Below are 25,388 nucleotides of genomic sequence, written 5' to 3'. Positions count from 1 at the left end.
CTAAATTGAATTTTCCCTGTTTAAATTCCTCTGTAATTTGATATAGGCGTATTTTGATGCTAATTTTTGTTTTTGTTTTAGTCAAAGCCACAGGGAGCCACTGGGGATGGGCAAAAAAAGCCCATATAAATATCGGCAATCTCTCTCTTTTTTATTTTTGGCAAACTGGCTTAAAAACAAAAAGAAAAAAGAAAACAAAAATCGTTATCAAGAGAACTGCAGGCCTCACTTGCCTCAGTTAAGGTCAGAGTTCATGATTCAACAATTAGAAAGAGGCTGGGAAGGAATGGCATCCATGCAAGAGTTCCAAGAATAAAACCACAGAGGCTTGTCTAACATTTGCCAGAAGACATCCTGATGATGCTCATGACTTTTTGAAATCAGTTTGTGCCCTGAAGCGCAAGCACACCTGGGTTATGTAGGTTAAATAGGTTAAATAAATAGGTTAAATAAAGTGTTTTGAAGTGATCTGATCAAAATCTGGACTTAAATCACGTTGAGATGCTCTGGAATTACTTCTTCGCAGCAATGTATCATATCCGCAAACCCAAATGCAGTCACTCCAAACAGTTTATAGCATTTCAAAAGGAAACAGAGCATTACGATAAAAGATTAGATTACATATTTAGTCCCCTGTCCCTGTATTAGTTGCTGACATTGTTTACTGTAGTTGCTAATAAAAGGTTTCATTAGAGGGGAAAAAAAACACTGGAGACTTTTTTTTAAAGAAAGTTCTGTAACTGATAGAAGATTTTCTCTTAAACTGAATGTGAATTATATCAACAAGTATCTGGTCAAGGCCTGGAGAGCTGAAGTCCATGCGCAGAATTATTAATTATGAAAATGTTGATGGGTATAAACCAGAAGAAAGCTACACAGGGTCAGACTTATATTTGAACACTCTCCTCCTCCTCCTCCTCCCCCGCCCCCCTCCAGCCCCACCCGTTTCACACTCGTACAAGTCACTGCATGAAAACTTGAACCAACGCTGTGAACTGAAGCAAGAATACGCGGAGGCTGTGGCTTGAAATCACAGTGAGAACCGGCACGCTTGTTGGTTTCCGGGTGTATAGGTTTTTTTAAAAAAACTTTTTGTTTGGGAAGTGATGACACTGGAGCTGTCGGCAGGACTATGAGCGACCACGACATCCTCGAGATGGAGTCCGACAATGATGATCTGGGGGATATAGAGCTGGGCATGATAGATGAGGAAGTTGGTGAGAGAACATGGTCTTTTGCAACAGTTGTCTGCATGCTATTCCGGAGCGCGGACTCGGTCTGGGTTTTATCCTCGTGATGCTGTGGGCCCTTATCGAGACAGCTGTCGATATTCTTAGGCCACGTTATCTCCGGGAACTCATCTTTTGCTACTCTGTAGTGGAGAAATTATTACTATTGTAACTCCTTTAAACAAAGCCCCCTTTCTCTTATGTATTCTGCACTCCGGTATAGTTAAGATATTTACTTTTTACTCTATAATATGTAGTCCCAGTATGGCGCAAATACAGTGTTGCTCAAGGATAGATGACGGTGTGCAGTGTTACAGATTGATCAGGAATGGGCATGTGCAGAGAGACAATTGAGCACCAGTGGAGGTGTGGTGCACAATACAGCTTCGGGCATCTCCAAGAACCTAAGATTCCAAATGACTGTAGTTTCTCGGTATTCCTAGATCTCCCTTGCTACCACACAGAAATACACCTCTCAGCGAGCTTTTGTTGTTTGGATTTTTCACATTCCTGACTCTGCAAACCGAAACCATAACTCCGCTGCTGAACAGAATGTCTCCTGGGCTCGTCTTCATCTCTGTACCCAGAGTAGATTCTGCTGCAGTGTTTCTATGAAATCTATATCATGTCTGTCTCATCTAAAGTGACGCAGACCTGTCGATGACATGTTTTTTTTCTCCCTTTGTTCACTGATATCTTAGATAATAGATCATAAGATAAGATCATAAAATAGATCATAAAGAGCATCTCACTGTAAAGGCACTCTAGTCTAATGGAGGCTTCGTTTCATTAGAATCATGGTTGTCAGTGCATTCACCAACAAAGTAGTCTTAATGAACGTCAAATGTAAAATGGTCACACTGGCTGTGGTTGAGGTGGTGTCAGTCACTTTGGCTTCTTACCCAGCTTTCTTTTTTATGCTTCAGTAAGCCTGAAGCTTGATCTCAATCCAGGCTTGACACAGTGGCTGAAGGTGCACTGGGTGTACCCATTTTACTGAACCGATCGAACGAAGATGAGAAAATCAGGTTTAAGCACTTTTCATGAAAATCAATAATTATTTATTTATTTTGCGTGTAAAATATACAGCCATATTTGTGTCCTGACTTGTAATAGAGCTGGTTCCCGATTCTTATCTGTTGTGAAACCTCCCCTGAGCTCAATGCAGAAAAGCAACTCCTGCCGTTTCATAAGATACTTTTTTTTAACCATATTATTATGTACGCCTTAAGGTCACATACCTAGGCACCACAATGCTTCAAAAGCTGTTTTTTTTTTCTTTTAAGGAGTAATCCATTTTCCTCTCATTGTTACATGTGCCTTTTTTTTTCTTTTTTCTTTTTTGTACATTGATGTGTCGGATGTACTCTAAGGAAGGAAGTAGCCTGCGACTGGGTTAGTGGTTTCTGACAAAATAAAAGATTTCAGTTGCATGCTTTTCAAATGACTCACACTTTCTGAATCAGTTATGGTTGCAGAGGTTCTGTAACAGAGTTTGTGTTCAGAGACTGACGATTTCAGATGAATGTGTGTCTGTCTGAACTGCTTAAAACCCGGGCTGTATGTTATGTTACTGCACTTTGTGGGATGACTGTAGCATAGAAGTCAGACCGTGAGCCTGCTTGAAGACTTTCAAAGGAGAAATTGTTGATTTTAAGAGCAGTGTTTCTTCCTCACCATGTTACTATGGCCTGTGTTATGAAAACAACATCTGTCTCCAGTTAGTTTTCTTTTCTGCTTTATATGGAAACACTGCAAGACTTCCCATATTAGATTTTTAGGTCATCTGTTTTTTTCGAAATAAGGGACAAAAGATTTATGAGGCAAATGGGAGAGGCTGCAGTGTTATTTTTATTATGTATTTTCTTGTTTTGACGTAGTCTGTGGTGGGAAAGTATGTATGTTAAGCAGCGGAATTTCTATTTTGTATCAGGGGATTTATAGAACAATTGTGGTGAGTAGGACGTTTTGTGCAAGCAATAAATCAGCGAGAGAGTGTGATGTTAAAGGAAGTGAAAAGCAGTCTGTGGTGCTTCAGTGAGCACTGCAGAGCTAGAGCATTAGCTATAACTCAGTGGAAAACAAAGGTTAAAGAAAAGCGGGTCAGTAGTCCTTAAGAATGCTGTAGACTAATAAAAAGCTGGAATGAAATAGGGAATGAAGCTCAGTTGAGTCATTTTGTAGGCAAAACAAACAAGAGTTTACTGATTTAATTGAAAATGAACCTCAGTTGTTTTCTACAGCATCTGAAAAAGTGGTTGGGTGGAGAATGTGAGCTGTTTCTGGGCTCTAAAGTGGGGAATGCCAGAAAAAACATTCAAGAATAACTGCTCTTTCAGCCTACTGATGCATATTTCCATCAACAATAAGCTCCTATAAGTAGATACCGTCTTAATATAATATATGGGATCTTACCTTTTGTTTTGTTTGCCTTAGGTGACTAAACCATTTGTACTGTAGCACCTTAACTCAGTGTAACTATAAGTTACTGTACTGTACACAACTATACAGGACTGTTATAATCAGTAGTATATGCATAAACATATATGTACACCTATTAGAGAGCATAATTTACCTAGTTTATGGGCTAAACTGATATTTTAGATACATTTAGTTTAAAGGGCACACATGCTTTTCCTTTTTCTCTGGCACATTTTTGCTGTACTATAAGAGATAGTCACATTAAACATGGCCAAAAGTCTCACAAAATGAGGTCAGAATATGTGCATCCAGTCCCTATGAGTCAAAAGCTTAGGGCACACACTTTTATTCTGTTTTTTATGTTTGCTTAATTCTACTTTAAGGGGAATCCCCTCACACAGTCATGGCTGTCCCCACTAACTTAAATAACTTAAATGGACTGTTTCAGACACTAGAGTGACAGAGAGTTCGGATATAGAGATATATGAGGACCATTCTGAACTGTAAATCATAAAGCGCTACTCTGCTAAAGTTGTAAATGAGCATCAGTCCTTTCATAACAGGTTTATGACCATATGACAACACTATAAAAGAACAGCATATGAACATCCGTGTCTGTTTTTGTGTGCATGCCCCAGCAGGCGTACAGACACACTCATCCTCTCTGTTGTGGCTGACAAAGATATGTATTAGGACAAACATGAGATGCAGGTCAAACTGCAAATAAAAGAGAAATAGTAGCAGCATAACTTCTGTGCTACAAATGCAACAGAAGTTCATACATTCTCTGTACAAATCTTTTCTGGAAAAAAAGCTACAATATAAAATCTATATAATCTGCTAGTAATGCATCTTCTGCAGTACTCAGTTTGCATCCACTTAATCATGGACATTTGGATGTTTGGCTGGACATGGATAATTTCAGGCTTTCAGTGAATTATCTGACTGGAATGATTTTACAGCATGCATAATGGCCTGTATTTATATAGCGCTTTACTAGTCCCTAAGGACCCCAAAGCGCTTTACACACTTAGTCATCCACCCATTCACACACACATTCACACACTGGTGATGGCAAGCTACATTGTAGCCACAGCCACCCTGGGGCGCACTGACAGAGGCGAGGCTGCCGGACACTGGCGCCCTCTGACCATCACCAGTAGGCAACATGGACCATGCATATTTAGTGGCTTTAAAATAAACAAGAACTGGTTACACATGGTGAAAATTACACACGCACATATACATATATATATATATATATATATATATATATATATATATATATATTTGACTACGCTTCTTGGCATATTTGCTAGAATTCATTTAAAATTGTTGGTTTCATGGCATGTATCCAGCCTTTAAACATAGCCCACAAATTTTCAATAGGTTTGAGAGCTATGGAAAGCTTGATGTTAGCCTGCTCTATCCATTTCAAAAACAGGCTACTGTATTTGTTTGGAGTCATTATCCTGTTGGAACGCCCGATTGTTTCAATAATCCAGCCACAGATTTGAGGTAAAGTTAAAGAATTTGGGGCTAGACCTCCTTTTTCATTGTTCCATCCACTTTTTGTAATTCACCAGTACCGCTGGCAGTATAACAGCCCCCAGAGCATGTTCAGTGTTCTTAGGTTTGAAAGCCTCACCTTTACTCTTCCAAGCACACCTATTGTCATTGCTGTCATAGCTATACAAATTTTCCCCTTCTGACCATAAAACCTTTCACCAGGCGTAATCTGGTTTATGTGGGCAGGTGCAAATTTCAGTTGACCTTGCACCTCCTCTCAATCAACGGCAATGCAAAACAGACTTTACTGTGGTGTTCCAGCAGTTTCCAGTTCAAAGCAGTGTTTAGCCTTGGTTTGTATGTTCTCCTGAAAATCCTAACTAGGGCTGCCACAAACAATTATTTTGATAGTCGACTAGTCACCGATTATTTTTGCGATTAGTCGACTAATCAGATCATGCATCCACTGGACGTACAGCGTACAGCTTATTGCACCAGCATGCATCTGCTCTTATATAACTATCATTAGCTTACAGCTTTAAGTGTTTAAGGTATATGCTAACTAAAACTAAAGACAAGATGATAGTTTATTAAATTTTAATGAGATTTGCAGATTGTCTCGGTGGAGTTTAATAAATTCAGCCGTCTGCTCCTTGCTATCTAAAATATAACAGGACACCGGAGTATATTCTCGAGCATCTCACACTTCTGATAATCAGTTGTCTGCTTGACGTTTATTCAGCTGTGTAAAAACTATAACTTTAATCTCAGCCGAAAAGATTTAACCAGGAACAAATAATGTACTGAAAAAAGCCAAACACTAACATTTTTAAGTTATGTAAGTGACTTATATATGTTTAACCTGAGTAGCGAAAGACGGCCGTGGGTTTGAAAATGATTTGCTGGTTTTGTGCCAAAAACTGATTTCCGTTATTTGCCAAAAACTTGTTGGTCTATAATATGTGAAACATATGTCAAATATATCCCTCATGAATTATATCAAGTCATCTTGAGCAACAAACAACATTTGGCAATTGTGGCTCAAGAGTTGGCAGTTCGTCTTGTAATCGGAAGGTTGCCGGTTCGAGCCCCGGCTCCGACAGTCTCGGTCGTTGTGTCCTTGGGCAAGACACTTCACCAGTTGCCTACTGGTGGTGGTCAGAGGGCCCGGTGGCGCCAGTGTCCGGCAGCCTCGCCTCTGTCAGTGCCCCCCAAGGTGGCTGTGGCTACAATGTAGCTTGCCATCACCTGTGTGTGAATGGGTGGATGACTGAATGTAGTGTAAAGCCCTTTGGGTCCTTAGGGACTAAGTAAAGCACTATACAAATACAGGCCATTTACCATTCCTGTAACAAAGTAGAAGCTGCAATCAGTTTTTGGCAGTGACTTTTATGTATCCTTTATTTATGCAGTTAAAAGAAATTCTTGTTTACTTTAAAAATGTCTCTTTGAAGAGTAATCTGGCCAAGAGGACAGTTGAAATTGCAACAAATGCAAAAATAGTTCTGTTGTGGTGGACCACTGGAGGGCTCCACTCACACCCAGTTCTCAGAAAGTGCTGTTGCTGTGTTTTGGAGGGAAAAGTGTTCAGTTGTGTGGTGATGAGTAATAAACGAGCAGTGTCAATCGAGAGCTCTCGTGTCGTCTGTGTCTACCTCCACACTGTAAAGATATTTTAAGTGGACAAAAGGAAGGTGATTGATTATAATGTAAGTACAATAACACAGTTACAAAGATACTTGAGAAACAGGTAATTTTTTAATTTTATATATAACTCCTTTGTAATACCTGTTCACCGAAGTTTATTTAGCAACATACGTAACAATATTACACATAAAAAACACATGGAAACATTGGAAATCACTTTTTGGCAGGCAATCACTTTTTGGCACTACGCCGGGAGTCCGGTGTTCTCACCGGCTCTAGTGAGCCTTGAGCCCCGGCTAGCTATCGAGCTGGTGAGTAACAAACGGCTCCGAAAACGTCGGAGCGCTTTTGAAAATATGTGGTGTCTTGATAAACTGAGCAGATATTTGAAGTTCACACAGCTACATTCTCGCCTGAAAATATGTTAAACGTTTATTTTGTGACCCAGAAAGAATAATAAGAGCAATATTAAAACTAACTAGCTGGAAACTGAGCAGGGCTGCGCTGGGCCGCGCTATGAATTCTGGGATAGGTTGGGCCACGAAGTATACACCCGACCCATCCTTCAAATCTGGGGAAATGAAGGGAGCATTTGCATGATCTTGGAATCTGCAATTAATTTGAAATGTCTTTCCAAAGTTGTCACAATTAGTGACAATGACAGTTTTCCTCCTTAGTGTCAAGACTAGCGAGTTAAACTCTGAGTGCAGGTTTATTGCTGGGAAAATTCTTCATAGAAATAACATCACCAAAGGAACTCAAATCACCAATACGGGACTAGACACTAAACTGGGCACTGAAACCTAAAACTAGAAAACCCGAGGAAACAAACCAGAACTAAGAGCGAGGAAATTTACAGGAAAATGAGGTTGAAAACACAGCACGAAGTGAGGATTAAGAAACAGGAAGAAACACAGCTGGGACAAATCAGACGTAATGAGACGAGGGAAGGCAAAACTAGATACACTGGCATAGGAGTCAGACTATCAATATAAAACAGGAAATACGCCATGTACGCACAGACACGGACTCAGAGACACAAGCTTAACACTACGATAATACTGATACGGTACAGAGGGAACATAAGGACAGAGATGACTAGACAGGAGACGTGGGACCAGGACAGGCACAGAGACACAGACTTGATACTGAACAGAGGGAACACGGAGTACAGGGACAGGAATGACATGAGACACGACCGACAGGGTAACAAGAGAATAAACACGAGGGCAGAATTAAACCGAAGAACTAGAAATCACAAAGCCAGAAGAACTAAAGATCTAGAAATACAAAACAGAAACCAAACCCCTAATAGTCATGAACCACGATGAAATCAAAAATGAAAAAACTAAATTCAAAACACAGGGTCACCGACCCAGGACTGTGACACTTAGATTTTCAGAAGTCCTTCAATTTTCCTGTTGTTTTAAGTATTGGTCCAAGATTGCTGACAAAAACAAATTATTTTTGTGCTAGCAAAGAGAAACTACCATTTTGGGGTGGCTGTAGCTCAGGAGGTAGACGAGGTCATCCACTAATCAGTTGGTGCTTCAGTCTATGTGCCAAATATCCTTGGGCAAGATACTAACCCCAAGTTGCTCAATGATGCATCCATCGGAGTGTGAATGTTAGACAGAAAGCAATTAACCATTGTTAAAAGTGCTTATATAAATGGTGAATCCTCATTCACCCAACCAGTCCATTTACCAGTTCTAGTCAATCACGATCACATAACCTCTGCCAAGTTATTAAAAGATTGAAGCGCATTTATATATTTGAGTTAGAGATGGACCGATCCGATATTACGTATTGGTATCGGTCCGATACTGACCCAAATTACTGGATCGGATATCGGCGAGAAATGAAAAATGTAATCGATCCATTAAATATCAAAAAAAGCACCTCACAAAACTTGCTACACGGCGTAACTCGGCTCATAACCATAGCACGTAGCAGCAGTATGCATCACGTGATAGAGCGGCTGCTAGCAAACCAGCATTTCATCTCCGAGGAAGTTTTCCCAGAGAGAAGTAAAGCAAGTGTGTAAGTTCATCTCTGAATGTCTGTAAAGCATTCCAGCGTTAAGCTTAACAACAGATATATGGAGGGACTGCCTCTCTCTCTCTCTCTCTCCTGCTGCTGCTGCTTCAATCGTGAAACTGCTTAATGATCAGCTGATTGGCTTTTCTGTCGCGAGTCCGTCTCTCTTCTTAGTTTTTGGCCCACTTCTCACCAGAAAGAGGAAACCAGCGGCTGAACAACAGCAGCACTATTAAGCTTGATAAGCTGTTGTTAGAATTTATTTAATATTACTTTCTACACCAGGATCCTTTTCTACGTAGCTGACGGCTGGTAATTGTGCAGGGGCGGATCTAGCAAAGTTTAGCCAGGGGGGCCGATAGGGCATGAACAGGGAAAAGGGGGCACAAAGACATACTTTTCTTTCTTATTCTCATTTAAAATTTCTAGCTTTTAATAAATAATTATCTGACTCTTACACCCAAAGTTTTAATCTGATGTAAAATATATAGAAGTCCATTACTGTATATAGTAACTGTTAAGTCTAATATACCCTAGTAAGCTATAGTACTTTTTCCTTTGGGAAGATACCATCTGTGCAGTCTGCAATTCTGTTGAAGAAAGATGTTGAATCTATTTAATTATTCTTGAAAAAGAATTTATTTTTGTGCATTTTCGCCCTGCATCAAATTAAATTTGATTACATCGATTAAGCATCATGAGGTGGAGGGTGGTTCCCTATTTTTTTTTTGCTGGGAGTTTGCAACCCTATTAGTTAGGTTGCTTAATATTTCTGCTAAGTACTCTTTAAAATACAAGAATAGGGAGGATGGAGCAGGTTTAAGTTTATTAGATTGATCAGTGTTGCTGAACTATGAAATATTTTGGGGGCAGTGTATTTTTTACATACAGGTATAACAGAATAGCTTTAGTGTTGTTATTTATTTAAACTTGAGTATAAACTTATACAAAATGCAGCAATATATTAAAAAAAACATTTTATTGATTAAAAAACACACTATATCGGATTCATATCGGTATCAGCAGATATCCAAATTTATGATATCGGTATCAGTATCGGACATAAAAAAGTGGTATCGTGCCACCTCTAATTTGAGTATCTGAATATTTGAGTCTGTATGTATAATTTTTACTCTGTGAGAAAATCCAAAAGAAACTCAAACTTGTGCACCACACTCTTGTTTTTAAAGATGAATGCTGTATCACCATTCCACTCTGGAGAAAGAACAAACCAAAGAAATCATTAAAAGCCCCAAATTCCCTGATATTCATGCCCATGATAAGTTTATGCAAACCTCTGTCCAAAACTGCATGTCTGTTCTTTGTTCATTGTTGCATTTGCATTCCTATTTATATATGCAATCTTCTTCTTTCTTTCTTTCTTTCTTTTTTTTTGCAGTATACCCAGAGGAGTTTTTACCAACTTATCACTCTATCAAAGAAGGAGGAAACGTAGTTAAAGCACAAGAGGTGAGTCAACAGACAATGAAGTAACATTAAACCCCTAACATAATATTATGAGCTTTACTGAAACTTAGTGGGTCGGACTGTGTGGTGAGAGAGGGGGAGGGAGAGGAGAGCAGGGCGTTACAGTGTTTGTTGACCTACGTTACACGTTGAATAGGCAGGCCCAGGTCAGCGTTAACATTGTTTCTGCTGCGACTGTCTCCAAGCTGGACATTTACTTGTGATTATGTTCAACAAGTATGACATTATGGAGGAAGAGGAGTATGAGTTTCATCCTGTAGATTTACCCAGTGAGCCTTGTTTTTCCCCTCAGGTAGAGTTTAATGACAAACCAGACTCCCTGTTCTTCAATGATGGTGTAAGGAGGATCGACTTTGTCCTGGCGTATGAAGATGAGGACAAGAAGGAGTATGAGAAGAGGCATGTGTTCGAGAGACGCAAGGTAAGCTTGTTTTTCTTTTAACCTTATTGAGCATTTTAGTAAAACGCACCGTGCCATTAAATCCAAAGGTACTGGGTGTACTGCAAACGGTGCGAAGTGGAGTAAATAGTGCATAGCAGAGAGATGACATTATAGTGATAAAAAGCTTAATTTGCATAGTTCTTTGTAAAACACGGTGGTTTCTGGTATGTATGTGGGAGCCTGGATATACGGGTCTTTATATCCCATTAATATAATGATAAAATCAATTTTAAATTTCACTGGAAGCTGGTGAAGGGAAGCAAGAATAGAGGTGACGTGTGAGTGCGGGCAAGCCTAGCTGTTATGTCAGTGTGATTACTGACCTTCAAGAAGCTGTCAGGGTGAAAAAGAATTGCAATGGAGGACATTTAAAGATATCCAACTGTTAATGGTAATGTTAAGGTTGTCATCGTCAACATAGTAACATATGAGATGCCTTTAAAGCTCTTAAGTAGATGGCCAGGAGAGTAGCAGATAGTTGGAGAGTTGAAAGCGCTTCTAGTGAAGATATTTAGCTATTAATGATTTTTAGCTATCAGAATATAACGAAAGCCATTTAAGAAAAGTGATGCCAACCTAGTGCAACAACCTGTCATATAAGACCGGTGTGATCAGTGGTGTTAAAGGCTCGGGGACTGCAAACAGCCTGCTATAGCCAGCATTCAGAATCCATAGAGAGTAGTTATGATGTTAGATTTAGAGTGTTAGTACTGACATTTGATCTCTGAGCGTCTATTCTTTTCACCAGTGACTCTCTGGTTCGATTCCCAGTGGGTTTTATCTGAATTCCTTCATTTTAACTTTAAGATCTGACTGCATTTTATTTGTCCTAATGAGTTATATAACAACATTCTTCTAATAGAATAATCTAACATCATAACGTATACACAGAGTGCATGCATGTGAATGTATATAGCCAAAATTTTCTCAGTGTTTGATTTATTACTCATACAAATGGCAAGAGTCTGTTTCTTATTTGTAAATGGAGTTTTTGTTTGCACTTGGATTAGTCTGTCAGTCTGTGGCTTAATATTATTTCCCTCTGTCTGTAAATATTCATTATCCAGGATATGAAGCTTTAGATTCTGACTGTGAGGTGCTCCTGACTATATTCCTTGAGAGAGCTAATGAAGAGCATCATTTTTTCAATTAGATGCTCAAAGTTCATCATCAGAACAGATCTGTTTGGTCATGAGTAATTTTTAATTTATGTTTTTAGATTTTGCGGTGCAAAAATGTTAAACTGCCACAAAACAAAGTCAGTTGGTTTGTAACTGAAGAAAAGGAAAAATAAAAAGAAAGGAGACCAACTTCCAACTTCCTGGTCTGGTTTCTGTTGTTAGTATTAGACTGAAGTATGAACTGGCATATCCAGGCTTGTTTGTCCTCTTTCACAACACGTTTACAGTCAGGTTTGTATAAAATATAATGCTTGGAAATGAATATGTTGTTGTTAGAAAAGAAGTGCCACATGTGTTCCACTTGATTGAGATGAGAGCTGTAAATAATACAGGCAGTGGGTGTAGACAGCTGCAACCCAGCTCCACGTCCGTAAAAGCTGATCAGCCAGTTTTACTGAGTTCCTTGGAAAAGATTTGCCTATAGAGTTACTGGAAGTGTCACAGTCCTGGGCTTTGGACTCAGTTTGCAGACTTCTGATTTCCTTTTCTATTCGTTAATGTTATGTTTGTTTCTTAGTTTGACTGTTTATTCTTGATTGACTCGTTCCTGAATATCTTGAGTCTTAGTTCTGTGTTTCCGTTAATGCTGATTTCAGTTACTATTCTGCTTTAGGTTGTTTGGTTTAGTCTTGAGGGTTTTTTTAGCCTTTCCCTTCTGTGTCAGGTTCAGATGTCAGGGTCATTGTCTCTGTGTTTAGTTGTTTCCTCTTTTATTTTGATAGTCTTGTCACTTGCACTTTACATTTAGTTATACTTCCCTTGTTTCCACTTGCTACATTACTCCTTGCATTTATTGTCCCCCTTTAACATTTGTCTAGTCATCCCTCTAGCTCTGTAGCAGCTTACTGGGAGCTTTCCTGTTTGGAATCTGTAGCATCCCTTGATATCTTCCCTATTTTGATCCCTTGTTTAGCACATGACAGGAAATCAAATTTCCTAAGTCTGTTAGAACTGAGGAAACATTATGTTCATAAAAAATCCAGCAAGCGGAGAGTCTCTAGAAGTCACTCGATTAACTTTGTTGTTCCAGAGCATAACTTCGGTCAAACACAGGTTGCTTAACCTTATTCTGCTCTGACTGCTGGGAAGGCGTGGTTCTTTCACATGTTGTTGGTTAAATGGAATTATTATGATTGTCTATATACATCGCATGCAATTGTGGTATTTCCTGTTTCTCAATGAGTAATCTTTCCGCTAACAAAGTTAGCAGTAATAAAGACTGAAGCTATTTTTAGCTTTGCCTCGTTAACAGTTCCTTGAAAGTGTCCATGAGGTGCTGAATGTGACAATTTAGCGATCTCAAATTATTCACCAAATGAACACACCGAAGACAGAGCGCAGTTCCTGCACCAGGAGAGCAACATGATGCAGTATCTTTTTGAATAATAAATACATAAATCAGTCAACTAAAGGGGCCATGAAAGTATCTGCTGTATCCAGCGATTAATTTGCATTGGATATTTATTTTTTTATTGTCTTATTCTTTAGAGACGGCGAGAATTCTTTGAGGCCAACCTGATGAAGATGGGCATGGAGTTGGAGGCCACACAGTCTGTAAGTGGATGCCCTTGCCTGGAAGTTACTGTTTCTGTCCCCGTATCTCTTACTTTAACTGAATTCTCTCTTTGTTTGCAGGTTTTAGATGAAAAACTCATGTTTTTGAAAGTTCACATGCCATGGGATGTGCTGTGCACCTATGCCGAGGTCCTGCATATCAAGCTTCCCATACAGCCCAACGACATGCCAGCCCGCCCCTCCCCGTTGCGCTTTTTCTCCTGCATCACCAAGCACTTCTATCCCGATGAGAAACTGATCAGTAAGGAGTCCGAGTTCTTCACCGCCCCCTTTGAGAAGCATCGACAAGATCTCTTCTGTATCAAGGACAAAGATCTCTTCTTCACTCCATCGATGAGGAGCAGGATGGTAGGTTGTTCCATGTAGCTGCCATAAGTTCAGGCTGCCTGCAACTCTCCCTACACACAAATATGTCAATGGATTTATGGATTTCATGTTAAAATCATTAAAGTCAGGGTTCACAAACAACCTTAAAATGCCTTAATTTTAAAGGAACTATATTTGAAATAATAGTCATCTTAAAACTTAACTTTTTCCATCAATTTGTGGTTTAAGTCTTATGTACAACATATTACGTATACTTTCACAAATCGCACATTAAAATAGTGGAGAAAAAGTTAGCAGGACTGGAAAATACAAGTTTGGACCAAGAACAAAAACTTTTATGCTCCTAGGTGAATGATTTAGTAATGGTTTGCTGTCATAACAATTTATTTTGAAGTGGCATGAAAGGAAACAGGCGTAAGAGACTCTGGAGAGGTGGAGGTATGCACCGGATACAAGAGGGATAAATATCAGTAGAGCCAAGACTGAATACATGTGCGACTGAGAAAGAGACGGGTGGAAATGTTAAAGTTTAAAGAGTGCAGATATTAAATGTACATGAATTTAAATACCTGGGTTCAAGCATCCAAGGCAACAGGCAGTGCACAAGGCAAGTGAAGAAGAGTGTCAGGGGTGATTTGTGATAGAAGCACAGCAGCAAGAGTGAAAAGGAAGATTTACAAGATGATATGATGTATGGTTTGAAGACTATGGCACTTCCAAAAATACAGGAGGTGGAGCTGGAGGTAACAGAGTTAAAGATGTTCAGATTTTCATTGGAGTGACCAGAATGGTCAGGATTAGAAATGAGTATGTCAAATAGACAACTCAGGTTTAACAGTTTGGAGACAAAACTAGAGAGGAAGGTGGTTTCTGCATTTGGAGGGATAGTGGACACATTGTTCAAAGTTGAAGATGGAGCTGGGAGGCAGGAGGAAAAGAGCAAGACCATAGAGAAGAAGGGTTTGTGTGACAGAGGAGGATGTTGGAGTAGAGGTGGAGGAAGGTGATCTGCTCTGGTGACCAGTGAAAGGAACTTTAATTCAATTAAACTGAATTTATATTCCACCAAATCACAACAGCAGTTGCCTCAGGGCACTTTATATTGTAAGGTAAAGACCCTACAATAATACAGAGAAACCCCAACAATCAGATGACCTCCTTTGAGCAAGCACTTGACGACAGTGGGAATGAAAAACTCCCTTTTAACAAGAAGAAACCTCCAGGCTCAAGGAGGAGGAGTCATCTGCTGGTTGGTGGTTAGAGAAGGGAGAAAAGACAAAAGACACACACTGTGGATGAGAGCCAGAGATATGCAATAACTAATGATTAAATGCAAAGAGGTCAGAGACGCAGGGTGCTCTGTCGAATCCAGTTTTTTTCCCAACTGCAGTACGGAAAGAACTGCATGCAATTGGACAATTTCCTCATTAGTTTATTTTTCCAAAGTGATGATTCCAAACCTAGAACACTTGAGACACTCATTTAAATAAAATAACAAATATCCGTTGTTAGCACTTACAGTTAGCACTTAGTTCCTCCTACGCCGGGCGGCGCATCGGGCAGCTAGTGATCTCCATCAATGTCGGTCAGCAGCGACTGCTTCAGCTTCATCCCAGGCAATGTCGACAGTTCTCCGATCGTCCTTGAATGTTCGATGCCATGTGGTCTTTGGTTGGCCTTGCTTTCGCTTGCCAGTGCGTGGACGCCATGTCATGGCAATCTTAGCTGGGCGATGTTAGATGTTTCCGTTGTTAGAAATTATATAATTATCTTATAGTTTTTTATTTGATTTGAAAAAGTCAATAACTCCTTTTAGATTGACAGAGATGGAAGAAAAAAATCATTGACAAACTGAATGTATTATAAAATAGTAGAATGATAACTTTTTGACTCTTTTTCTTTTCTTAGGCGTATTACATCCTGAGCCGAGCCCCCTATGACATACGAGGAAACATAAAGAAGTTTGGCATCACCAAACTGCTGGACAGTGGAGTTTACAAAGCGGCCTATCCCATCCACGATGTAAGCCATAATATTTTCTGCTTTATTTTGCATACTGCGCATTGTCTTGTTTAGCCAAGCTGTACTATGTTAAGTTAATGGCTTCACTGCTCGTCATGTCAGTGTCGGTTCAATGTCAAGTCCCAAGAACCAGAGTGTCCCAATGAAAGATACCTGCTCTATGAAGAATGGGGTCATCCCAAAAGCTTCTACAAGATCCAACCGCTGGACCTCATACGGTAAATCTTTTTTCTGTGCATAAAAAATTGTCTTCGCTGTTTGTTCAAGAAAAATTAGTAGTAATTATTAATAACTCTAATTATTTTTATCGACAGGAACTACTACGGGGAGAAGATTGGCATCTACTTTGCCTGGTTGGGTTTCTACACGAGAATGCTCACTTGGGCTGCTGTTGTTGGGATCGGCTGTTTCATCTACGGGTACTATACCCGGGACACGAGCACCTGGAGGTACTACAAACAATTTATTCCTGTTTAATTATTTTAAATATTTTTTTTAAAAAAAAGCTCTTTAATGGTCTGTCTTGTGTCTTTGAAATGCTGCAGCAAAGAAGTGTGCGACCCTGATATTGGGGGAAAAATAGTCATGTGTCCACAGTGTGACACGTGCCAATACTGGACATTAAACAGCACCTGTAACACTTCGAAAGTGAGTTCTGTTTTATTGTATTTGAATGCATCTTTACCTGTCTCTAATGTTGCTCAGTATACTTTGCAGCACAGCGCTCACCTCACAGTAGGTAGTACTGTTGCCAGATTTGCATAGTGAAATGTGTGGCTGCTGTTTTACTTTGAGACACAGCTGCAGCTGCCATTGAAATTTAATCTCTTTCTCTCTTTTTTTAGAATCTTTGCATATTTGATAACTTTGGAACGTTAGTGTTTGCAGTTTTCATGTCAGTCTGGGGTAAGTTTGATACAGTTTCTACCAGATTTTAGCTTCTGTTATTATCTTTGCTTTAGCATCATCTTTGGTATTATTAATAGAACACCCTATTTATATTGCGCTTCCTTCTCTTATAACCCCTGGCTTGTTGTTTCCTGTGTTTGTTTCGCTTTGTGCAGTGACTTTGTTCCTAGAGTTCTGGAAGCGCTACCAGGCAGAGCTGGAGTACGAGTGGGACACTGTGGAGTTCTTGGAACAGGAAGAGCCACCTCGCCCAGAATATGAAGCCAAATGTATCTATGAGAGGAAAAACCCCATTACAGGGGTAAATCCCACATACTTTTTCTCCAGCTAATCTCAGCTTGAGTTTTGATTTTCTCCATTTACATTGCATCAGTGAGTTTCACCTCTTCAAATATTGTTGCTGAGGTTCATAATTTCATTTTATTTATGTCTGCTATTTAGGTGAAGGAAAAGGTGCCATACACAGCCTGTGGACGATGTGTCCGTGTGTCGATAGGAATGACAACAGTCCTTTTCTGGGTGAGTCACGAATTAAATGTCTTTTTTGTGTCTATTTTGGAAACACTTTTTTTTTTTACAAAGAAGAAGAAATACACAACAGGAATAGTAAGAACAATATATAAACTCCTTTTAAGGTATACCCTTTAATTTTATTATTTTACATAACAGCATGGAAAGAAAAACGTCTAATCCTTAGAAGGCCTTAAAATGATTATTATTTATTTAACAGAAAGTAAGCCAAACAAAGAAACAGTATTTGAAAAACTATGTACAACCGTATTGTTTCTATAAGAATTAAGAGGTTAAATATATAGCCAGGTGCTGCTAGTCAAATGCACTATTAACTGCTCATTAGCAAGTGACAGCGCTACTATAAAAGTAAAAGCCAAAGAAAAGCCAAAGGAGTATGGCTTGTTTGGAAAGGTTGCCTGGAGAAAGTATCTTCTTCCTAAGAAGAACATGGCAGCACAGCTTAGGTTTGCAAAGTTGTATCTGAACAAACCACATGATTTCTGTAACGATCCCTTTTGTAAAGATGAGACTACAGTGGAGATGTTTGGCTATTATCCACAAGGTACTTGTTTGGAGAAAACCAAACACAGCATCTCAACACAAACACCCCATACCAACTGTGAAGCATGGCGGTGGATGGGTGATGATGTGGGCTTGTTTTGCAACCACAGGATCAAAGAATCAAGGTGTCACAATGTCCCAGACCTCATTGAAATGCGGTGGTGGGAGTTGAACAGAACTGTGAACAAGCAAATGTCCTCATAACTCAATGAAATCAAGCAATGTTGTAAAGAAGAGCAGGCCAAAATTCTTCCACAGTGCTGTGAGACACTAATAAAGTCACAAAGAAAAAAAACAATTATTGTAGTGAAAGTTTGTTCTACAAGCCAATTTCAATTTTATTTATATAGCGCCAAATCACAACAACAGTCGCCTTAAGGCGCTTTATATTTTACAGTAGATCGTACAATACTAGATTCAGAGAAAACCCAACAATCATATGACCCCCTATGAGCAAGCACTTTGGTGACAGTGGGAAGGAAAAACTCCCTTTTAACAGGAAGAAACCTCCGGCAGAACCAGGCTCAGGGAGGGGCGGCCATCTGCTGCGACCGGTTGGGGTGAGAGAAGGAAGACAGGATGAAAGACATGCTGTGGAAGAGAGACAGAGATTAATAACAGATATGATTCAATGCAGAGAGGTCTATTAACACATAGTGAGTGAGAAAGGTGACTGGAAAGGAAAAACTCAATGCATCATGGGAATCCCCCGGCAGCCTACATCTATTGCAGCATAACTAAGGGAGGATGCAGGGTCACCTGGTCCAGCCCTAACTATATGCTTTAGCAAAAAGGAAAGTTTTAAGCCTAATCTTAAAAGTAGAGATAGTGTCTGTCTCCCAAATCCAAACTGGAAGCTGGTTCCACAGAAGAGGGGCCTGAAAACTGAAGGCTCTCCCTCCCATTCTACTTTTAAATACTCTAGGAACAACAAGTAGGCCTGCAGTGCGAGAGCGAAGTGCTCTAATAGGGTGATATGGCACTACAAGGTCATTAAGATAAGATGGGGCCTGATTATTTAAGACCTTGTATGTGAGGAGCAGGATTTTGAATTCAATTCTGGATTTAACAGGAAGCCAATGAAGGGAAGCCAAAACAGGAGAAATATGCTCTCTCTTTCTAGTCCCTGTCAGGACTCTTGCTGCAGCAAGATATGTACGGAACTATTTCACTTACTACTTCCTTTTTACAATAATTATATAGTATTATTTATATAATGTGGTTTCAGTTCACAAAAAAACCCCAAATTTTGCTTTAAAATAAAATGCCCATGTAATATTCAGCAGGAAGTATTGATCTATAAAAGTAGTTAGGGTACATGGAACAGTTTCCTCTTTGACTCCACATGTTTTCAAGCATCCTGTTATTCCAGCTGTCTTCCTCCACATCTCTTGACTGTCAGAAATAATTTGTAATAATTTTGTTTTGTTTATTTTATTTTATTTTTTACTGATTTTGTCCTTTAGATAATGTTGATCCTGGCATCTGTTGTGGCCATCACTGTATACCGCCTGGCTGTCTTCTTTACTTTTTCTCGTGAACTGAGGAATACAAACTTGACAATTGCTGAGCCAATAAAGGAGTATGTGACACCTCAGATGGCCACTTCTGTCACAGCATCACTGATTAGCTTTGTTGTAATCATGATCCTCAATATTCTATATGAGCGGGTCGCCATCTGGATCACAGACTTCGGTGAGTTAAACATCCAACTGTACTCTCTTTCCTCATTGGAAAATAACCTAATCCACAGTCTTTTCATATCCAACACAATAACAGAGCTTCCACGAACCAAGACGGACTATGAGAACAGCTTGACTCTGAAGATGTTCCTCTTTCAATTCGTCAACTATTACTCCTCATGTTTCTACATCGCCTTTGCAAAGGGGAAAGCAGTTGGCTATCCAGGAAAGCCTGTTTATCTTTTGGGGAAATACAGAAATGAGGAGGTACTATTAGTCCATAAAGTTTTTACATAGCCAAGTAAATAGCTAAGATATCCATGGCTCTCAATGTGTGTCTTCGATTTGCAGTGTGATCCGGGTGGTTGTTTGATTGAGCTGACGACTCAGCTGGCAATCATCATGGGTGGAAAAGCCATCTGGAACAACATCCAGGAGGTCTTGATACCGTAAGGACTCGGAATCTAGGACCTGTTTTTGTTGAGATGAGGTTGAACGCTAACTAGCCATCTTTTAAAAAGATGTCCTTTTACTGTATACATTTGCTTGAAAAGTGAATGGACCCTCGAACTTTTCAATTAAATCCAGTCCATTTGAGCTGATGTGGTCTATATGTCAACTACATTTTTATCTGTTACGTATTTTAAGCTTGAACTAAAAAGTCAACCATTTGGACAGCTGCCAAACCTCTAATGAACAGAAAAATGCTAATTGGCATGAGCATCTCTTTCAATTTAGACAAAGGGATGTCTTTTCAAAGGTTGTGACTTCACAGAAAGATTTAGCTCAGTAAACACGATATGTCGCTTACAACAGTGTTCAAATCGACTAGATAAATAGGCAACGATACTTACTTACTGTTACTTTACGCCATCTCTTTCATCCTTTCAAGGTGGTTGAAGAATTTAATTTATCGCCACTGCGTCCATGTGACATCGGAGAAAGCGATTCCTCGCTGGGAGCAGGACTACCAGCTCCAACCCAGCTCAAAACTAGGACTGTTCTATGAATACCTTGAGATGGGTGAGATGGCAATACATTATTGGCACTTTGTCTGTTATATTTGCAGCTGCAAGTAAGATGCTGTTGTTGATAACAGAACCTGAATATACAGAATAATTGATTATTTTATTAATACCTGGTGCACTGGGAAACCTCTTGTTCCTTACAGCCATCCAATTTGGCTTTGTGACCCTGTTTGTGGCCTCCTTCCCTCTGGCTCCGGCCCTGGCGCTGCTCAACAATGTAATAGAAATTCGGGTTGATGCTTGGAAAATCACCACCCAGTTTCGCCGTGATGTGCCAGAGAAGGCACAGCACATAGGAGCCTGGCAGCCCATTCTTCAAGGCATCACTATCCTGGCTGTGGTAACAAATGTAAGCTGATAATTACACCCAGACGCTAGTTTTTAACTTATTTTATAGGCAATTACAATCTCAGCCCTTCAGTTTAGTTAACTACTATAACTGTACCACAGTTATTATCTGCAGCCCAAAATGACTATATGTTTGTCAAAACAACAAGAAAAATGTTGTGCAAAAAGAAAAGTCTCACATTTTAACTTTTACAACCAGTTTTCTGCTTTTTCTGCATTAACTTTGTGCCCTGATGTTTGTCTGTTTCAACAGGCCATGATCATTGCTTTCACGTCGGACATGATCCCACGGCTGGTCTACTACTGGTCTTTCTCAGTGTACCCCTACGGAACTAATACTGAAAACACCATGAAGGGCTACATCAACAGCTCGCTGTCCATATTCAGTACCAACGATTTTCACCCAGTTGATGATGAATATATCTACACGCCTCCCAACCTAACCACTTGCAGGTACAAAGACTGAATCATCATTTTCATTTAAAAATAGCTTCCACACTTTCTAGACAGTGCGAGGTGGACTGGAAGGGCAAGGGCTTAAACTTTTTGTTTGTTAGTCCATTTTGACATAAGAACATCACACAGCAGATTTGATCGACTCCACTATGAAGGTGCATTATAGGATTTAGATCTGGTAACTGTGGAGGCCATTTGAGTACAGTGAATTTATTGTCATTTTTAGGCTTGAGATTGCTTGAGCTTTGTGACATTTTTAGTTATGATGAGAAAAGACCACAGCAACAATATTTGGGTAAGATGTAACATTTAAATGACGCTCAGTGTCCCAAGAAGACATCATGACATCACCAGCACCCTAAACTGATCTAAAGGCAGGATGGAGCAATACCTTCATGTTGTTTACGCTCAGTTCTAATCGTACCCTCCAAATGGAGACTCATCAGACCAGGAAATGTTTTTCCAGTATCGTGAGTTTCTAAAGCAGTCTGACTGGTCACCTCTGACATCAAAGGTGTCTTTTTCCCCAGAGACCTCCAGCTCACTGGATATTTTATTTTCTTCCCACCATCTTCTAAACTAGCTAGAGATGGTTGTGTGGGAAAATCCCAGTAGATCAGCAGTTTCTGATCCCATTGGGCACCAAAAACTTTATTACACTCAAAGCCACTTAAATTACCTTTCTTCTCCATCCTGATGTTCACTTTGAACTTCAGCAGGGCGTTTTGATATTGTGTATATGCCTAAATACAGTAAGTTACTGCCAGGTTATTGGCTGATCAGATATTTACCTTAATTAGGAGCTGAAAAATATGTACTTAATGAAGTGGCCAGTGAGCGTATTTGAATGTATGTAACTTGGGGAAAAAAAGGTTCCAATTAAGTGAGTTTTTATTTAACCTTCGTTAGATCATATATGCATAAACATGCAGAAACCTATACACGCATATGTGTTTGTTTAAGTGCAAGTAAATAGCAAACAGTCCCTGCAAGTATGTGCAAGACAACCTGATTTAATCACAGTTATGACATTCACTGAAAATAAGTTTTATCTGTAGCCTTGAAAAATGCAAGGAGAATGACTAAGCTGAGGGAGGGAGTAAAGACTAAGGACAAGAGAGGAATGCAGACCAAAGCTATTTTGGTATTAGGCATGGGGGCAGGGCTTGGTTTCAGCAGGGCAAAGACAGAGTCCAGATCAGAGCCGAGGAATGGACCGAGTAATGCTGGAGGTTGACGAGACGGGCTTTAGTAGCGTGGGAACACAAATGAGCTTCAAAACATTCCAGAAACGACTGAAAAACTGTTGAGCTCGAACCAAAGAGTGGAGAAGGATGAAGAGCAGCTGTGGCCTGACTTATACTCCTATAATCAAGCACAGACAAATTATGTTCTGCAGTCATAAAAAAAAATTAAAGCTGAGAAATACAGAAACAAATGTGTGGCAAATCAGTGCGGGTTTGAAGAAAACTACTGAAAACTTTTCTCTTACAGGTATCGAGATTATCGGTTTCCCCCCGGGCACCGCAAACAGTACGAACACAACATGTTCTACTGGCATGTGATCGCTGCCAAAATGGCTTTTATAATTGTTGTGGAGGTGAGTAGAAACTAAATAAACAGAAACCAATCACGTCAGAAAAGGATCATTTAAGAACATGCCAATGGAGGTGTTCACTTCTTTTTGTGTGTGTGTGTGTGTGTGTGTGTGTGTGTTCGCAGCACATCGTTTATTTTACCAAGTTCATCCTGGCCTACATAATCCCCGACGTCCCGTATGCTGTTAAAGAGCAAATCAAACGGGAAAAATACCTGACCCAGGTGATCCTCCACGAGACCAACCTGAAGCTGGTGTCCAAAAGGGCAAAGGCAACTGAAACTGAAAGCTGAGCATTTACAAAAGAAGGACTTGGAGGTGGATGAAAACGGATGGGACACGAAAGCAGAACTGTTTAAGTGTGTCACAAGAAGAGTGTTCTTTTTCTCTGTATTCAATTCAGTTTTATTTATACAGCACCAAATCACAACAACAGTCACCTCAAGGGGCTTTATATTGTAATGTAGACCCTACAATAATATTATAATTACCAAGTTAATAAAGCATGAACTGCCTGACAGGAAACACCAGCCTTGAGGAACTGCAGGACGGCGAACGGAAAAACCAGAAAAAACACTGATGTGTAGTCTTCCCTAACCACTATTTTCTTGCCCTGGACTTGCCCTGTAGACTTTCACTGTTTGCTGGTGAAAACGCACTTTAAGAGTCTTGTTTTTCTAGTGAAATAAATTTAGCTGTCCCTTCAAATATAAAGATAACAGCACAGGTGGAAAAGGCTGCAGCAGAATGCCGAATATGAACTTTTGGCTCAAGAAATGTGAATTGTAATCTTCTTTTTTTTAATTACAAAAAACCACAAATCTGTCTTGATGTTAAAGACCAAAACACAATACTAAAATTAAGAAAAAAGTAACATTTAGCACATTGGTAATTTTTTTTTTGGTAAATTTTAAATTAAATGACATGCTGTATGTTTTATGCATTGACTTTTGCAACCAGATTTATTCAAAAGGGGGGAAAGGCAGGTTAGGACGTCAAATCAGTGCTTTCAACTGTGAATCGTTTGTTTTTTTTCCCTTCTTTCAGCTCTTTCACATATTTTTCTTGGCTGTTACAGAGATGACCTTTCAAGTCATACCAAAGGATACATTAATTTTAAGCATTTTTATGCATTAGTTATGGTATTCTCTTTGCTTGTTTTGGGTATATCAGTCTAGAGCAGTTCTCACTTTAGTATCTCACTCTGTCCACCTTCCTCCACATGGGTGTGCACAGCTTTCACACACATTTAATACTCACCAATATTGCAAAATGCAGATTTGCCCCACTTTTGAATGCAGTGTTGGTATAATGCTTTTGTCACCTCTGTTAAAGAGGTCTATCAAAGAACTCACAATGTTGCACGGCATAAATGTGCAGGAGATTATCCCCTTTAAACTTTAAATGTGTTTATTTTGTGAGGTGGGGGTTCTAGTAAGGAGAATAATCAACATGTTTTGTATAGAAAAAAATATGTTGAAGTGGGGAAAACATAATATATCCTATGAAAAAACTTTGGTGAATATAAGTCTTGTGTATGACCACTGCACTTCATTTTTTATTCTGAAATGATGGTTCAGGCCTTTTTATGTTATCCCGTGTCAGTCGTGAAAGTACCTCTTTTAATCCACTTTGTCCTGAACGTAAGTATAATCACCTGTAACAGTATCATATATCAATATCTTTATTGTCTTGTTGTTTTATACGGTCATTAAATGGTTTTTTTTATATATATCTATAAAAAGCATATTTCGTGTCTTACGTCATACATTTCATTTAGCCCTCAACTCTGATACGGATACAAGTGTAGTGCTCACATTAGTAAAATTAAACACGGCCATTATACTGAGATGAGGGGGGTGCACCTTTAAATCACAACAGAAAGGCAAATCAAAGACTCAGCAAAAACTTCTCAGTGATACTTAGCAGAAGCAGCTACCTTAAATTAAAAAAAAATAATAATAAAATTAAGGATAATCTAAATTATCCTTAATTTTAATGGTCACCTGACCAAATAAACTCTATAACCAGCAGGGATGTCAAACATAAGGCCGGGGGGGCTTGACCTGGCCTGCAAAGACAATGCAGCCTACTAGACGGCTTTGGAAAATGTTAAGAATTTTTACTACTTTTTTATTTAAGTTTTACAGTTTTCCCTACTGATAAATAGCTCCCACGTGGCGATTCGTATTACACCAAAGTAAGTAACTGATAAACAAATGACAGAAAAGTTCCCATTTTCACTACCTGCTATGGAAATTGTGTTAGCAATGGGTCCAGAGTTTTTGTGGGGTTTTTTAAGAGAACTCTTTTTGTGAATTAAAAAAAAAAAGCTACTAGAGCTTATTTATTTCTTGCTATTTAAGTCGTGCTGACAGATTTCTTTCGTGTACTACAGCAGAATTTCTTCAAC

The 25,388-nt window shown here is 39.4% G+C and overlaps 1 protein-coding gene across 2 annotated transcripts; it reads left to right on the top strand.

Moving 5' to 3' along the window:
• The first annotated feature begins 953 nt into the window (after positions 1–953).
• ano6 (anoctamin 6) lies at positions 954–24,719 on the top strand. Of its 2 annotated transcripts, none has more exons than XM_085137315.1 (20): positions 954–1,217; positions 10,246–10,316; positions 10,627–10,755; positions 13,446–13,511; positions 13,593–13,880; positions 15,768–15,881; positions 15,984–16,099; positions 16,196–16,330; positions 16,427–16,529; positions 16,727–16,787; positions 16,946–17,091; positions 17,232–17,309; positions 19,331–19,559; positions 19,644–19,813; positions 19,898–19,995; positions 20,439–20,569; positions 20,718–20,923; positions 21,176–21,375; positions 22,873–22,978; positions 23,101–24,719. In XM_085137315.1, exons 1-20 carry the CDS (start codon positions 1,133–1,135, stop codon positions 23,266–23,268), a joined length of 2,700 nt encoding a protein of 899 aa, XP_084993441.1. In that variant the 5' UTR covers positions 954–1,132; the 3' UTR covers positions 23,269–24,719. The 2 variants fall into 2 exon arrangements, with proteins under 2 accessions (XP_084993441.1, XP_084993442.1); XM_085137316.1 differs by lacking the exon at positions 954–1,217 and adding an exon at positions 1,297–2,624.
• Positions 24,720–25,388: the final 669 nt, after the last annotated feature.

The sequence above is a fragment of the Neolamprologus multifasciatus genome, chromosome 17 (assembly GCF_963576455.1).
Source record: "Neolamprologus multifasciatus chromosome 17, fNeoMul1.2, whole genome shotgun sequence".
In the NCBI taxonomy this organism is placed as follows: domain Eukaryota; kingdom Metazoa; phylum Chordata; class Actinopteri; order Cichliformes; family Cichlidae; genus Neolamprologus; species Neolamprologus multifasciatus.
This window is presented reverse-complemented; position numbering and strand designations above follow the sequence as displayed.

What these genes read in the sequence shown, in the direction of transcription:
- ano6 (XM_085137315.1), top strand. Translation starts at nt 1,133, where the DNA reads ATGAGCGACCACGACATCCTCGAGATGGAGTCCGACAATGATGATCTG. An exon ending in CATCGATGAGGAGCAGGATG is followed by an intron (nt 13,881 to 15,767) that starts GTAGGTTGTTCC and finishes TTCTTTTCTTAG; the next exon opens with GCGTATTACATCCTGAGCCG. An exon ending in TGACAACAGTCCTTTTCTGG is followed by an intron (nt 17,310 to 19,330) that starts GTGAGTCACGAA and finishes TTTGTCCTTTAG; the next exon opens with ATAATGTTGATCCTGGCATC.